Source organism: Hypomesus transpacificus, chromosome 20 (genome assembly GCF_021917145.1).
Source record: "Hypomesus transpacificus isolate Combined female chromosome 20, fHypTra1, whole genome shotgun sequence".
Taxonomy (NCBI): domain Eukaryota; kingdom Metazoa; phylum Chordata; class Actinopteri; order Osmeriformes; family Osmeridae; genus Hypomesus; species Hypomesus transpacificus.
This window is the reverse complement of record NC_061079.1, coordinates 4524342-4541764: the sequence shown is the minus strand read 5'-3', so window position 1 is coordinate 4541764 and position 17423 is coordinate 4524342. Positions and strand designations below refer to the sequence as shown.

At 42.1% G+C, this 17423-nt stretch overlaps 2 protein-coding genes across 3 annotated transcripts; both read left to right on the top strand.

The window, feature by feature from the left end:
• The first annotated feature begins 183 nt into the window (after positions 1-183).
• On the top strand, positions 184-5456 carry b4galt4 (UDP-Gal:betaGlcNAc beta 1,4- galactosyltransferase, polypeptide 4). The gene is made up of 7 exons (XM_047043133.1): positions 184-321; positions 1009-1557; positions 1938-2170; positions 2469-2656; positions 2897-3019; positions 3843-3947; positions 4070-5456. Exons 2-7 carry the CDS (start codon positions 1284-1286, stop codon positions 4209-4211), a joined length of 1065 nt encoding a protein of 354 aa, XP_046899089.1. The 5' UTR covers positions 184-321; positions 1009-1283; the 3' UTR covers positions 4212-5456.
• Positions 5457-6900: 1444 nt separating this feature from the next.
• On the top strand, positions 6901-17392 carry arhgap31 (Rho GTPase activating protein 31). 2 transcript variants are annotated; one of them, XM_047043123.1, is made up of 12 exons: positions 6901-7655; positions 10154-10256; positions 10610-10754; positions 11326-11408; positions 11567-11674; positions 11814-11950; positions 12063-12270; positions 12400-12524; positions 12692-12748; positions 12923-13621; positions 13795-13979; positions 14081-17392. In XM_047043123.1, exons 1-12 carry the CDS (start codon positions 7556-7558, stop codon positions 16196-16198), a joined length of 4068 nt encoding a protein of 1355 aa, XP_046899079.1. In that variant the 5' UTR covers positions 6901-7555; the 3' UTR covers positions 16199-17392. The 2 variants fall into 2 exon arrangements, with proteins under 2 accessions (XP_046899079.1, XP_046899078.1); XM_047043122.1 differs by having other exon boundaries at positions 12923-13633.
• The last annotated feature ends 31 nt before the right edge of the window (positions 17393-17423 follow it).

The following is a 17423-nucleotide window of genomic DNA, read 5'->3' as shown; positions in this document are numbered from 1 at the left end:
ACCTCTGCGCTAAGCCACATTCTCACTATTGCCAATTTGTGTTCAGTGGTGCGTTTCAAAGCAATAAAATGCGCCTTTGATACATAAAAGCTCAACTTTTGAATGCTATGCTGACATGCGCACATATACATAAGCATTGGCTACATGCAGATCAGATGACTCCAAATTCTTGCACAGTAGCCTATCAGTACGTGGCACAAACATTTGGAGCACGCCTACCCTGTGCAGAAAGAGCCGTAGAAACACGCTGTAGTGAGAACGTATAGTGTTTGCGGAAGTGAAGCAGGCAATAAGACCGATGGAGCAGAAAACTATAGAAAGGTAACGTTCATATCTTAAAATTGTACAGGCTGAAACTACTTCTGGGTACTTAAAGTAAGCTACATGACAGGTTTTAGTCACAGCAGGAATAAGCGACTGCAAGCATGTCCGTCAGGCTAGCTTAAAGTCTGTCAACCCAAAACCTCCAGGACAGTCAGTAGCCAACTAGATTTTTTCAGACTAAAACTGTAGAAGGCTAGCTCAAACTGTATAGCAAGAGGCAATAGCTAGGACTGTTTATATGTTTACTTTACTTGCATATAACGTAGAAATAAGCTGTTTGTATGAAGCCGTTTGTCGTTCTGCCATTAAAGCTAGAGCTACGGCTAGATAGCATGCTGAATAACAGATTGTTCTGACCTATTTTTTGTAACTTGAGCCATCTAGGTGGCCTACACGCATTAGTAAACTCGAAACTTAGCACTGGCCACGTAGCACACAGAGCTAGGTGTACAGTCACATTAAAGTTACTCTATAAGATGAAGTTTACAGAGGGATTATGCTAAATTGGGGTCAAACAAGTTTTTATTCATTTGTTTAAAAGGAGGGAGTTGGGAGTGTGTGTGTGCAGAATTTAACATATCCGTGAACAGCCAGGATAAGGGACTTTGGGCTGTATTCAATGTTGTGTATATGCTGTAATGATACAGTACAATGTAATTTACGTCTCAGTATGTTCATTTACAGATGTCTGCAGAACTTGGAGTAATCATCCTCTTAAGTCACTTTTCTATTCACTTGGAAGAGGTTCCGGAACTGTCTGGCTAGGCCTAGATCTTAAATGCCTGAAGCAACACTTCTGTTTCACAAAAAACGTGTGAAACATGGTTTATCAGCTTGGGATGTTTGCTCCACGACAGACCACATTCCCTCTCCTCAGTCATTGGTACACTGAGTGGCTTTAGGGAAAGAAATGTCATAGGTTAAGACTTGGAGCTCAATACCTATACAATCTAGTTACAATGAGGATGTGTACTTCTGTGTCCAAGTTCCTACGGAGGGGCAAATATGTGCTCCTGTTGCTGCTCTCACTTTCGGTGTTGGTGTGGATTGCAACATTTGCTGGGGACACTGTGAAGGCTATCCAGGACCCCCTGGTTTCATCACAGACTAAAAGCAAAGCAAACATCCTGAGAACAGAACCAAACTCGGATAAAGCAATCCAAGTGTTCTCCGATCCTTTCCCTGACTCCTCCCCGACGAAAGAGGACTGTCCGCCAAAATCGCCGCTTCTCAGTAAGTATCCGGCATTGTATGCGTCCTGTTTTTCCTGTATGTGGCGTACTTAAAAAGAAACCTTTATTTTATACTTGGATACATTTATCGGGTGGTAATAATGATTTAGGTGTGCTTCCAATGCAATGCAACAGGGCCTTGATATCTGTTCTTTTCATAAAAGGAAACATTTAACGATTTGTATGTACTGTAGCTGACATACAATATCTCCTAACAATAACCTATTTGTAGCTGAGGGAGTGTGTTTGCCCATAAACCTCAAGTTTATTAGGGCCTACAGTATATCTGGATACAATTCAAGTGTACAAGTCGAGTATTGGGGCTTAAGCAGCTAAATAGGCTGTATCCAGTCACTCCGTTGCATCTCTCTCTCTGCACAGAGGGAGCCCTGAAGCTTTCATTTGAGGCCACCCTAACACTCAAGGAAGTGGAGAGGGAGAATGAAGCCGTGGCAGCTGGCCAGTATCAACCACCTGGCTGCAATGCCCCACAGAGCGTGGCTATCCTCATCCCCCACCGCAACCGCGAGAAGCACCTCCTTTACCTCCTCCACCACCTCCACCCATTCCTCCAAAGACAGCAGCTGCACTACGGCATCTACGTCATCCATCAGGTATCCTCCCCCAGCTACCCCCCGTGTGGAATCATGCATAAGCAGTTACCCAGTGATGATTGGCACCGAAAATGGCTGCCTGGGTAGGCTCCTGCCAAAGTAAATTCCTTGTCTGTGCAAACTTTCATGGCGAATAAACACCAATTCTGATTCTGATACTGTAACTGGATGAAATAGCCTGAGCATCCTCAATTCTGCACAATATGGATAAAATAAACAACTGGGATGTCTTCATATGGTCAAGTCCCATGCACAGAGTATGGGTGTACAAAAGCTAAATGTAAGCTGTCTGTCACAGGCTGGAGATGTGACGTTCAACAGGGCCAAGCTTCTGAATGTTGGATACTTGGAAGCTCTCAAGGACCATGATTGGGACTGCTTCGTTTTCCACGATGTGGATCTGGTTCCAGAGAACGACTTCAATTTGTACAAATGTGACCAGCAGCCAAAACACCTAGTGGTTGGCAGGAATGCCACAGGGTACAAGTAAGTTTCAGAGCTTGCAACTTATTATCTAATGTTGGGGCTACGTCATTCATTGCAATGCTCATGCGTAACTACTTCACTTATATTTTTCAAATGCCTGATGAAACACTGAATGGTTTCAGAATATTACATGATTAAATCCACTACAACTACTGTCCAAGGTTTTCTCCCTCGATTCAGTGACACATTTGAATGCCCGAGAAGTGTTTGTAAAGCACATCATTCTTTTGGTCTCTGCAGATTGCGGTACAAGGGATACTTTGGAGGGGTGACTGCCATGACTAAGGAGCAGTTCTATAGAGTGAACGGATTCTCAAACACCTACTGGGGTTGGGGCGGGGAGGATGATGACCTTCGCATAAGGTAATGCCGGCAGTGCACTGTGCTCTTCGACCACTCTTAACACCTCTCACACAAAGCAAATCCTTCTTTTCTGTTGGTTTTGTTTGCCATTGTAGTGGTAAGCATGCTATTATAGATGGCACAGAGTGGGGGGGGGGGTTCACACGCACAGATTGTTGTCACGTATAAACACAGTACTGAACCCCCCACAACCAAATGAACAAAGACAACACTGTCGCTGTGAGAGTCTAGTAAAAAGACACGTAAAAATGAACAGTTCATGCATGGGAAGATCAGAATTGCCACCACGTCCATCGTTGGGGGTCCATGATCCAGCAGCACCAATACAGAATCAGTCAGCTGACAAACAGAAGACAGGTGGGGTTTAAATGGAAGTCGGACGGCCTCCTGATTGGTCGGGAGCAGTTGCATGGAGTTGATCAGTTTAAACGGCAACAAAAAATGCTAACTAAGATTATGCAGACTTTGACAGTAGTGTATGGCTGCATACAATGCCAGATTGTTTACATTCCAGGGTGAAACAGGATTTCTTCACTCGTAGGGAGGGTCTGGATTCTAGCCAATGAGGTCCTGTTTTATTTTGGCAATAATTGTTTTCAAGATACTATACAACCAGCATACCTTGAAAAAGTTCTAGAAATTAAACAGCCAACTCTTTACTGTTTATCATAGCCAAACATGAAGATCTCCTTAGCACAGCCAGGGATGCCTGTCAGCCAACAAACCAAGCAAGGACGGAGACTAGTCTTTGCAACATCAATACAATAACAGACATTTTCATGTTGGTTCTGTCCATCTCAACAAATGTGTTTAACTTTTCCAGAGTGGAGATTCAAAAAATGAAGATCGTGAGACCTCATGCAGACATAGCACGCTACACCATGGTGTTTCATAAAAGAGACAATGGCAACGAAATCAATAAAGACAGGTCAGTGGATGTGGCGGCAACCACGAAACATGACATTTCCTTCAGCGTATCCATCAGTTATCTTGTTCTCCTGTTGTTTACAGTGCATGAACAGTTTAAGAGAAATGTCTTGTCATTCACAGAATGCGTCTACTGGGACGGACACCTCAAGTTTGGAAGAAAGATGGCCTGAACACTTGTTCCTACAAGTTACTGACAGTGGAAAGACCGCCTCTTTATATTAATGTTACGGTGGACATAGGAAAACCACAGGTTCTACACTAAGATGCTAACCTACTATAGGAATTGTAGGCCAGGAATTGTTTTGGTTGTTGAAACTCGTGGGACCTAAAGGTTTATTCTAATTGTAATATAGTTTTTCATTTCCAATCATTTCATTTATGGATCGCAACACAGGTTATTATCAAGGATTCATGAACCTGTAAGCACTTTTTGTTCAAAATTAGAAAACTAGACAAACTGCATTGGCATTTCGACCTAAGGGAACCTAGACTTTATTTTTGAAACATATGTTTTAATTTATGTTTTATTTAATTTGTCTTGATAAAAATATTATTTGAAGTTTGGTTGAATTTAGAAGCTTATTATAACAAAGCGTGATTGTTTTGTAATACTTCAGAAATATGGTTTTGTAGTATGTTTTCTGTGAGGGGTGACTTTCCAAACACAGCAACATAAATACTGGTGGTATTAGGTTTCAAGTTCATATTTCAATCTTCCGGATATCTTTGCAACATTCATGCAATGTGAACAAATCAAACTTAACATCTACAGTGAAAAAATATTAAGCGTATCATTATAGTTTGTATTTTATTTATATATATGTTGCCTTAATCTATTTGCCGAAGATGTTGGGTGGGTCTTTTGGTGGGTCAACTGATAATTGGTATCAGGTTCTATAAAAGTTGCCTTAGCAATACTTAAAGCACTACTTAAAACACATGCAGCTTATAATGAAAAAGCAGCAAAATCTCAACAAGGCAAAACTATTAGGTACTGTAGTATCCATGACATTTCTTCTTTGAGAATAAATTTACATTTCTGCCTTTAAGCTATTCTTAATGCTAATAGGCCTAGTTTGTCAATTATTTTAAAGAGAAACGCTGTCCCTTTTAATGTGATACTCCTTTTGAGTGAATGTAATTGATTTGGTTTGACTGAATAGAGTACCATAGATCTACGTTAGACTGCTTAGAATATATGGTATTTGCATACAATAGTCATATAAGTTTTATATGTCACATTTCAGAGAGTAATGTGGGTGGGTGTTTATAGCATTTCAAATGGGATATTGTTTGTAATTTGATTTACCTTAATGATTTAATGAACATTATGAAGTGATGCCATGTTGACTGTTTTTGACTGCCATCTAGTGGGGGCCTTTTACTTCTGAATGTTTTTACATATATTTCACATTTTGAATCTCAGAATTTATTGGGAATATTCAGAACAGATTATAATAGCATCGGAGGCTATGATTTTCAAAGGGGAATAAAATATTGATTTCTAGTTAAGCTTGACAACGTTTTTTGTATTAACAAGCCGTTTGACAAGCAGTTTGACAGAAGTCTTAACTTTCCATACTCCATGTGTGAACATATTTCCTATATATTTAAGTGTCATTATTGGTATTTTATTGTAATCTGCTACTGTGGTTTTTTTAACTTAATTCATTTTTGTCATTTTATTATTTGATTTCCTTTTTTTTTTTGATGAAAGTGTGGCTTGACCTGAAGAGCACTAGTTTCACCAGTTTAGTCTGGTGGAAGGACCCGAAGGGCGGGAAAGGAGTGTGATGTCCGAGGCTTTGTTTGAACAATATGATGTCATCCCTTCCTCCTGTGGTACAGAAAGAGGGCTTTGTTCGCTGAAGGCCATAATGGTCAGGGCACTGAATGGTAACTTGACATTTAAAAATTGTCATTCTATTCCTGGATATAATGTAGGTTGTGGAACTAATCATTATAAAGCCAAGCAGAGCTTAGAAGAAGGATTCCTAAATCTATTGCCATGCTCATACTTACAGTTAGGAGGCTGTCTTTTAAACATTACAGAGAGAAGATTCCCTGCATAAGAATGGATGAGAAAGATCAATAGCTCAGCAGGTCTGGATTCATGCCCAAGGCCTCTTTTGAGACCTACTTTTAGCCAAAAACAACTGGCCTTTCAAGCTTTTCCTTTTCAACACAATTCAATATGAAACCTGATTTTAAAAGTACAATTAGAACGTTTAATCGCAGTTCAGATTTTATTAGAGGACAAATACGCTATGTTCTCCAAAATAATGTGTTCTCAAGTACCGTGTACGTTTTGGTTTGAAGAGCTAGATGTTTAGACACCAAGTGTGCTGACACCCAAGTTTGACCCTGGCTGAGTCCAGATAAACATCATGTGCTTGTGAATTCATATGGTGCTCCACTGTAAACTGATTTCTTGTTTGAACAAGGAGGGCCTCTGGTTTATACCCAAACGGTGTGTTGTACATCACAGACAACTCCTATACTGCTAATGCCGTGTGGAGTAAGGAGAGTCTCCTCACAAAATGGATGTCACAGTTAAACGCAGACTTTAGAATAACGTGCTCTTTCCAGTTCGTGTTTTATTCACCTTCATTCATTTGATCCGAGACAGGCAATGATTTGAGTTCAGAGGGAGAAAAGATGAAACTGCTTAGCAGTTGGTAATAAGAACCATGTGTCTCCACCCCCCCATTCACATCTGTGTCCTTCCAGCCTTCGTTTCGCTCTGCCCCCCTCCTCTTTTTCTCTTCAGAGCCCGTCTGTTTTTGTTTTCCAAACAAGGCTCTCTGTACAGGAAATTGTGTACTTTGGGAGCATTCAGGAAGGCAGAGAGCAGATTTCCTGTTAGGACCAGGGCAAAAAAAAACAAAGTGGAAAAAAGAGTCAGTAATCTCTACAGCAGAGAGTAACAGCAATCCGCTATTCCCCTCCCCTGACTCCTCACTTCCCTCCCCTTTACAAAGTCTTGACATTTCAAACCTCCATGCCATGCCACTGACACAACTACCATGACCTTCAAAACAGGGAAAAAGTGAAAAACAAAGCTGGAAATCTGACGGAGACAGTATTCCTTTGCCTCATTTGAGAAGTTTCCTCCTATACTGAAAGGGAAGAGGACAGAGATTGTTTGGACGGGAGGATAAGAGAGAAAAAATGCACAGGCAGACTGGGGTGGAGGAAAAAAAAACGGAAAACAGGAAACCAACTAATTCTTATGCTGTTTCTGCAAATCTTCATGAGATAAATCACTTTCTGGACTACCATTGCTAATCTACATTTCCAGCTATCTCACCAATGCAATGGAACATTCTGTCACCGTTTTTCGTGACAGCTTTGAATATCTAAAGGACCAAAAGTCGTAACCAAAAAGTGACGTCAACTTTATGCTTTGGTCAGGAAATTCTCACCCTACCCAACGTTTTGGTCAAGATGTGAGTGGATAAGTCCACTTTGGGGCCATGGACATTTTGGTTTGAATGTGTTTGACATTCTGCCTACATTTGATCCCTTTCGCAGGATCTCTCTCACATCAATGGTTGTGTATTTTGGGATTTGTTTGCTCTGAACTGGACGACTAACTGGATCCAGATGAAGAATAAAGGAGCCAAGCAGCGGTCCAAAAAGAAAGGAAGTGACAACGCATTTGGCTGCAACCTCATAGAACATCTACAGAGCTCAGGACAGGATGGTAAACCTTCAATGTTTATACTGTCTTCAGTGTGTACAGCTGTCCAGCTGATATGGAGAAAAGTCAGTTTCTGCTGTGAATACTCGATTTGTGAATGCTACAATGCTGCCATTATTACACAGGAAAGTAACCCAGTTGGAACACACACTAATTGTCCAATACACACATGCACTGTAGATATGTACTTTGGATGTATAAAACCTTGTCAAATGTGACTAACTAATAACTACCCTTCAACGGCCTAAATGTATTATAAATATCTGGCCAAATTACCATAGAACTCAAAGCAATTTTCATTTCACTAGGTATATCCAATGGTCAAACCAGGTTGCCTTTTTTGGTCCTTTGTATTTGATCAATTTAAATAATCCATGATTCCACAGAGTTTAAGGAAAGGGTGATATGTGACCAAGGGTGTGGTTCCTTTTTAGGGGTAATTTCCCCTGCCTGTGCCCAGTGCTCTCTGCTCTCAGCCTGTGCAGTGCTGCTTTCAGAGATGGGAAACTAAATGTTGTCTTCATAGTGGTCATATTTTGTAGTCATACTTTCAGCATGATTTCGGAGACACTTATGGCAGCACAACTGAGAGACCCCTGTAATTACTATTGTTAACATAAACCATTGAAGTAGAATTTCTAGCAATTCAATTCAACACTCAGTCTTTTTTTGGGGCTCACAAACATCTTCATTCCAGGCAAACACTCAGTGGCTTGAATTCTGTTTCAAACTACCCACCATTTTGACCACGGCCATGCCACTGAAAGGGTTCAATGTGTACCCTTTAGCAAGCCTCATGTAAGAGAACAAACTCCCTTTCATACAGCCACAGAGCTTGAAGCTTAGCTGGGTTTGCAAATTTAGAGCACGTCCACACAGCTCATCCTTGAAAAAGGGGTTTAATTGTTTTAATGGGTATTTTAGTGCAGGATGTCAGGGGCGTGTCTTACCCATTTGGGATGGGCATACTTGGTCATAATAGCCGTCTGTACTGACTGCTTTATAATAAATGACAAAATACCATGCATCATACTGTTGTGTGTTACGTAAGGGCATGCATACTGATCAGAATTATGATTGAGAGTAATACCTTCCCCTCCACACATGTCATTGTGTTTGAAAACAAGCCATTGTCATTAAGCATAGTTTGCTTCACGGGGACCTATGTATCACTTATAAGTCCATTGGTCATTTGTTCTTGTCACCACTTCTGAAAGAACCCCTGGAAGCTAATGGACAGTAAAGAATCTCATACATCTTAATTATACAATACGTCCATGAGAGGTGTTATCTTTGGATATTGTATTTTTTTATAGTAGTGGAGGGATATACAATGTCCTTTTTGTTTTGGAATATGAAGAAATATGAGATTTGATGAAGCTATTTTAATTCCATTTATATATTTTTTTAAGAATAGTAATGACCTGTCAAGGACGACTGTAGTTCAGACAGCATCCACAGTAGAACCCTTGGGTGGTAACATTTCAAAAGCCATTTTCTATTAGAGGAAGTGTTGCAAGTAATACCAGCTGCAAAGACTGGGTGTGTCAGCCATCCTCTGAAACAAACAAACCATTTTTAACTTCCTGTCAAATTCCACCTTCCTGAGACTCAGCAGCCCTTTGGAATAGAAAACAGAGATAGAGTTAAACAAGTGTGATACAAGAAAAAAACCCCAGAAGGGTATCATTTATAGTGTGTGAAACATAATGGGTGTGTGTGCTTTCTTTGGGGTTTGGGATTGTTCTTATTTATTTAATCATGATCCAGTCACCTTCAGTTTGTTTTTCATCCTGCACACTTCGTATGATGTTACGGGGTAATGGAGCTTTTCATGTTGTTAATCACACTTCGTATGATGTTACGGGGTAATGGAGCTTTTCATGTTGTTAATCACACTTCCCTTTGCGTCGGCACCAGACATTTTTTCTGCTGCATATAACACCAAATATCCAAGTGGTGTATATTCTCTCACTCACTGAACTTTAGGTGGCATTGTCATCTTTGACATTGTGACAACAGTGTGCGTTATTAATCAATTCAGACTTTTCAATGACAGTACCGTAAGGCAGGCAAAACACTGCCTTCTCTTAAAAAATCTAGTACAGATTTTCATAACTCTTGTTTAATTTATCAGTGGAGAAAGGCACTTAGTTTGGTAACCCCTGTAGAGCTTTATTATGTAAAAATAGAGTGTGTCTACTGCAGTAGCCCGCTGAGACCCACATTTTTGCCAGTAGCTTTGCAACCATGCTGCCCTTTGTATTTATTAAGAGGACATCCTGGACTTCCTGTGATGTCATAAATGTGAACAACCTCAGTTAATTACAGTAGTTAATTCAGTTATTGATGCAGAACTATAATGAATAACAACACTATGTTGTGACATTTATTTTTCTTAAAATATATAAACATTTTACCAACTTTTTCCCCCCCTCGGGGAAAAAGTTGCCAGGGGAATGTGGCTAAAGAATATTTCACATCTTGTTTTTTTGATGTAGTTCCACAGGTTCTGAAGACGTGTGCAGAGTTTATTGAGAAGCATGGGGTTGTGGATGGGATATACAGACTTTCAGGTGTCACCTCAAACATCCAAAGACTCAGGTAATTGATTTCATTAGTTTAACAAAGTACCAGATTAAATATACCCTTCAGAATGGACAAATACATCATTGCCTTCGTATTGTGTTATAAAATGTTACCAAGGAGGCTAGTGTTTGCATGATTGTGTTTAGATAGAACATTACTCTGCACAAGTAACTATATTCTTTCCATGTTGTTTGTTTCACAGTATATCAATAAACCAGTCAGAAAGCAAGAATTTAACCATCACGTGAATCTATAAAACATCCAGACAAATGTGTTTGTGTTTGCATAAATATGTGTCTTTGTGTGTGTGTGTTTGTGTGTGTGTGTTTGTGTGTGTGTGTGTGTGTGGGAATGTGGCTTACCCACAGGCAGGAATTCTGCTCAGAGTCATGCCCTGACCTTACGAAGGAAGTTTACCTTCAGGATATTCACTGTGTGGGCTCTTTATGCAAGCTGTACTTCAGGGAGCTGCCCAACCCCCTGCTCACGCATGAGCTGTACAAACAATTCACTGTAAGTATCGCTGAATATGCAGAAGTTTCCAGAACATTTCCGTTGCTCATAGAGATTCCAACTCTTCGCTAAATCAGAAAGCTCGTGTTTTCTGTGCATCGTTTAAAGTAGGGGGTGTTCAGTCTCGGTCCTCAAGGTCCACTGTCCTGTGTGTTTTCGATGTTTCCCTGCTCCAGCACACAGGCTTCCACAGAGCTTGATAACAACCCATTCATTTGAATCAGGTGTGCTGGGGCAGGGGAACAACAAAACATCCAGGACAGTGGATCCTGAGGACAAGGATTGAACACCGCTGATTTAAAGAAAGTCATGTTAATTCACACCTTAAGCGCTGTTAATGTAATAATTGTAACTTTTTTCACTGCATGCTCTTTTGGTTCTACCCATTGGCTCTTATTTGATTTTCACAATGTATGCTTCATGTTTTGGCTACCCACATTTTTTGGGGGGCTATCTCGTTGTTTGTGATCATTGACCTATGCACCTTTCGCTCTTTCTTGTAAGTCGCTTTGGATAAAAGCGTCTGCTAAATGACTGAATGTAAATGTCATGTCTGACTTGGGTCCTGCAGGATGCCGCTTTAGTCCAAGGGGATCATGAGAAGCTGCAACATATTCAGGGTGTCATCAAAGAACTCCCTGTCCCTCACTTTAGGTACATTTTTTATCCTCCCAGCGTTGACAGATGTACTTTTTGACTTGTTCTTCCACTGCTTAGAAATAGTCAGCGATTATATATATGTATATATATATATATTCCATAAATGAGATTTATAGTCCATATATTCATTTTGTTTTCTTTGTTTTCCTCAGGACTCTGGAATATCTTACCAAGCACCTTGCCCACCTGGCCACCCTAAGCCCTCAGACTAACATGCACACACGTAATCTGGCGTTGGTTTGGGCTCCAAATTTACTCAGGTAAGTAATAGCATCACTCTCTCCCTACAATATTTAGCTTACAGGACTGTATATTTGCAACCCTTGTATAAAGTGGTACAGACCACGTCCATGTTTGTGAATTGCATTTACAGTTTTCTTTGGGTTCTGTGTTTTCCAGATCCAAAGAGGTTTTGTCCCGCAACGGGGACATAGCTTTCCAGGAGGTGCGGGTCCAGCAGTCAGTGGTTGAATTCATCCTCAATCACACAGAGCAGATCTTTAATAATGGTGCTGTCCCAACGAAACCAAAAGAAGGTATAAAAAAAAATCCATACTCCCAAAAGTAAACGTAGAGCTCATCTGGTTGGGTGTAAAAACAAAAAAAAACACAACAAAAAACGACAAAGTTACTCTTTTGTTTCTCCAGGCCCAAGTGTGGTGTGTGGGGAGAAGTATGCCACGCTGCCTATCAGTGGACAGGGAGGACCCATGAAACTGATGAGCCTGGAAGAGGCCCAAGCTCGCTCTCTGAGCCCCAACCACCCAGCCCGCAGAGAACGGCAGCGAGAGAACAGCCTCCCCGACACAAGCACTGCCACCCTCTACCACACGGTCTTAGACATGTCCGACAGCAAGTAAGAGAGATTCCCATCCCCCGTCCTGATCTGTGAGCTCTTTCTGGATGAAATCGCTTCAACGTATTGAGTGTATGTTACCTAGTTTCGTCATGTTGGTTATTTGTACACTTCATCTCCACTTTGTAGACGGAAGTTATCGGGAAAATCTAAAAAGTGGAAATCCATCTTCAACCTGGGCAAGTCTGTGACTGAAAGCAAGGGCAAACTGAACCGCAATGGCAGTGTGTTGATGAGAGAACAGAACATATCAGGTAAGGCACTGCCATAGTACACCAATCCAGAGGAAGCCACAACTACAGCGGCGACGAAAAAGCATGGACAAGAATTAAACAAAGAATATTTAAATTTAAGGCATTGACTTTCTCACACCACTTCTTGACTGTAGATTCTAATGAGTTATGGCACCTTTTGTCCTCAGAAAAAACAACTATTCGACCAGCTAGAAGTATGGACTCCTTGTGCTCTCTCCCAACAGGTGAATTGATGCATGAAATGCCTTCAAAATCCATTTAAACACATATCAATACGTAAACTGCATACCACATAACTCATACTGTTTTGCTAACAAATGTATCTAGGACGTTTCTTTACCTCTCAGTTGGATTGGCTCTACGATATTGTTTTGCTTTGCATTTGCTTACGAACGCAGAGGACGAAAAATCAAGTATGAGCATGGCCGGGGGAGGCAACGGATTCGGCATGAAATCCAGAACCCTGGGGTCTGACACGCTCTACGACCTCAACGAGCAGGACCAGAAGTGGGAGTGCGATCGGACGGAATCATGCAAGGCGACGGGCGGCGGCAGCCCCAGCATGAAGAGAAGAGGCTCCCCGGGGGCCTTGGCGGCGCCGCCCAAAGCCCTACCAGAGCAACTCAAAGTCTTCAAAGGCGACGACCTCAGCAGCTGCCAGCCCACCTCGCCAAAGAACAGGAGGATGCTCTACTCTGGCTCCTCCCACTCCAGCTCCTCCCGGCCCTCCTTCCCGGGAAGCCTGTTCCCTCTCGAGTCTTCCCCTCGGCACCAGCGCAAGGCTCTCAACATCTCCGAGCCTTTCGCGGTGTCGGTGCCTCTGCGGGTGTCGGCGGTCATCAGCTCCAACAGCACCCCCTGCAGGGCAACGGGAAAAGACAGACCCCCAGCCGGAGCTGCTCTGAAGCCCAGCAGGGAGTACAGCCAGTCTGAGTTGAGCGACGGCAACGGAGGCTCTGCGTGCAGAGAGAGTATCTTGGGTGAAAGCAGGGTAGGGAACCCACACAGCATGTACAGGAGCAACAGTTGTGGCTCACCTCTGGAAATGGAGGACAGGCTAGCGGGGAAGAAGAGCAACGAGGATCCAATGTCAACAAGTGTGTCTGAGGGTATTGCATATTTCTTTTTTCACTTCTACGTTTTTGAGGCACGAGTGTGTGCTTGTCAGATACTGAACTCCCAGTCTTTGGCATGTTGACCCAGTGTGTGCATCTTTAGACCACTGTTTTCTAGAATGTTTCGATACTCATTACAGATATTTCTGTTTCAGACTCAGTCTGCAAAGGAGAGAAAACAACCTTGACCAAACAACCTTCCACCCTGGAAGGCTTTCAGTCATTGACCAACCAGACCCTCATCTCCACCATTGGAGAAAAACAAATACAACAATCACCTGGAAAACAACTGGACAACCGACTTGCACCAAACCTTGAGCCAAAAATTCAGACTCAACTGGTAATATGAATTCCTCAACTTTGTCCAAAGCTGTACCACAGATGTGAAAACTTTTCAGTTTCAAAAATGTCTTACAATGTTGTCTTCGTACCATATTTCAGGACAGCAGATATTCTCTTGGGAGAAAAGAACAGTGGTCTGACCTTCATCTTGAGCTTAAAATCACTGAGCCTGAGTTTGATATACTGGAAGAGGAACCAGTATTGTGCTCCACCAAAACCATATGTCAAGATGTTAAACCAAAGCTGGGTTTACAATCCAAAAGGAGGAGCAGCCTTCCAAATCACTCTTTGTTGTATAAGGGACAGCCTTTTATGTGTGCAAAGCCTCAACGGATGGATCATTTTGCTGCTATGACAGGAGAACACTCAGGAAACAAGTACCCCTCAGATAAGCTGACTTCATTTGACAAAGACTTTGATTTCATTGTCAGTGAGGATACAAAAGATCCTCTGCCTCACTCTCCACACTTCATCTATAAACCAGAAAACAAACTGTCACATATGTCTCAAAGGGTGGACACAGAGAGCTCTTTCAAAATGACTTCATGGCTCCAGCTTCCTCCTCACACAGAGACAAACGTACTTCTTGCTCTTCAAAGCCCGGTCACAATCCCCCCGCCGTCAGGAAACATCTTAGACAATTCCATACCTGTGGCAAAAAAAGGTCAATGGACATCGGGGAAACATACAGCTGATGACGAGATCAAAGAGGTTGTACGCAAAGTCGAGAAATTGGTCACGCCTGCTGAGCTTGTAGGAGGTGTTGAGAGGCTGTCTCTTTGTCCGGAGAGACCTCACACTTTGCGGCTAGCAGCTCAGGAGGAAGAGGATGGATGTGGGGGACGAGTAGAGGAGCTGGAGTTGGTGGAGCCCTGGGAAGACTTCAGCTCCAACAAACATTGGGTTACAAGCCCTCTCCACTCCCCTACCCTCAAGGAATTGTTTGAGAAACTCGAGGTGTCACCAACGTTTCCAGTCGGAGAGCAAACGCAGCCCAAAGAAGGAGACTCGGCACCTCTTTCCTCTTCCGACAAAGACAGATCAGGCCCTGCTTGGGGCGCTGACTCGTTGGCAGGCCACATCTCTCAAACAAACGGTGGCAAAACTGAGACCGACTGCTTACATCAACAGCCCACATCTTCCAAAACCACCGATGACACACGGCCACACAAAGGTCTCGGCTGCGCAGGCAGGACAAAGAACACCACCTTATCCTCTCAGAGGTTTCACAGACAGACGTCTCACTCAGAGGCATCTCGCATAGAGAGGACGGAGGAAAACGGCTTTTCCAAACATAGACCATATTCCCTCAATCTCGACCTGGGACATCGGTGCATCAGAGACATTTCCAATCAACAGAACCGTAATTCCTTTGAGTTTTCCTCGACGCAGCTAGGGGCAGGGAGCCCCTCCGGGCCTAAGCCCACCGGCATGTCGTTGGAGCTGGAGTTGTTTCTGAACAACCGCCAGGCCCCTCTCCGACGTAACTCGGCCCCCGTTAGCGTGTCGTCCGTCAGGACGGCGTTTATGATCAAGACGTGCCAGGCCAAAGCTGTGCCTGTCATCCCTCCCAAGGTGCAGTACAGCCACGTACCTCACTCCAGGCATGACAAGAGCTCTAACGGAGCCAAGGGGCAGGGGAAGGAGGTCACGAAAACTCTGGTGGAGAAGGTCGAAACTGTGCCTCTGTTCCAGCCCATTCGAAACGTCAAGGAGGAGCTGGAAAATGAGGAGCCTGCACCCAAGTCCCAAAGGCAGCCCATGATAACAGACAAAGCGTCAGAGACTTGTAAAACCGCGACAACTTCAGATGTGACAGTTCTGAGGAGGAAGCGGCCCACTCATTTTGAGCCTTTTGTTGATCTGCCCAAACCTGACAGACCCAACCTCCTGCAGAGGTCATCCTTCAGGAGTCGTCAGAGACCCCAAAGTCTGATCCTGTTCAGTCCACCTTTCCCCATTATGGACTACCCAACCTTGGGGGATGAAGGCAAGGTCCTCCTCTCACCTATCAAGAGCCCAACTGAAACATTAACCCTCGAAGTCTTTTCTAAAGAGTTGACAGATAATATTAAGACCCCTGAGGGGGTGACCTTGAGGAGCAAAATGACTATGCCCAAAAGTGGCCAGAGGCTGGAGACGTCAACCAGTTGCTTCTACCAGCCTCAGAGAAGGTCCATGATATTTGACAACAGAAGCCACAGACAGATTGAGTGAATCCCCTCATCCAGTACTAAAATGATAACGTTTCTAATTAGTACTTTGGTATCAAATCTTTCAATCTTGCAAGATTTGAAATATGCTGCAATTTTACATAAGTCTCTTGCCCAACTATTTGGGGAAATTGTTAAAATGTTGACAATTGTTATGATCCTCCATGTTATACAGTAAGGAACTTATCCCCAAAATTATAAGATAATGCTTATCAACTGCCTCATAAAGTCAAGGTGGAATGTGAAGTGTTTGCAATTTTTCTACTTAGATTATGAAGTGTAAATATCAGTAGTGCCATTTAGCTCAGAGAAAAGAGTACAATTAATTGATATCTTCTTAACACACTTGAATTTATTAAATATCTAAAGCCATGAAGTATTTCAGAAATCCATAAAGTGTTCTAACAAAGCCAAGTTTGCATGTTGTTTTGCATGTACACTAAATGCATGTTGACCCAGGTCATGCAGACAACCACTTTTAAATTGATTTGCTTAACGTAAATGTGTCCTCAGTACTTGCTAATTGGTTACTATTTATACATTTAAGATCCTATTTTTCACATTGTGATTTTTTTACTTTACACATTGTGGTGATACTGACATTAGTTATTGGAACTATATTCCTAAAGAATTGTCAGCTTGGTGTGGTGTCAACAAATTAAGAAGGGTAATATCTCAGTTTTTATTATAGTATGGATACTAATAGTATTTATCTAGCGTATATTTATCTACTGCATAGATAGTAGTTAACCATTGACCCTCTTCTCACTGCAGTCTCTTTAGTGTAAACTTCCCTGAAAGTAATTATAAGCCACATTGCCAGACTTTATATTATGTTCTGTTGTTTCCAACCATGGTTTTGTTTTGTGAATTTTTGTGACTTTTGATAGTACTGTTTGGGTAGATCACAGAATTATCATAAGAGTCAGTTGGTGTTGCTTTGTTGTAAACACCATGATGTGTATGTATAGAGACACTGTGGAATTATAATGAAGTCAAAACATGAGAAATGTGTAAAGTCCATGTTGACATTGGATATGACTCAAGACAAGTGCAGTATTAGCACAGTGATACAATGGATGGCTCACAGATACATCAAGTAATGTAACATGTATGATTTTGTATGAAGACAACTGGACACAATACAGAATATATGTCAATTCACTGTAAATCTAAATATTAAAATTGCGTCTGAGAGGTTTTCCGTGATCTCCATTCACATAATATGT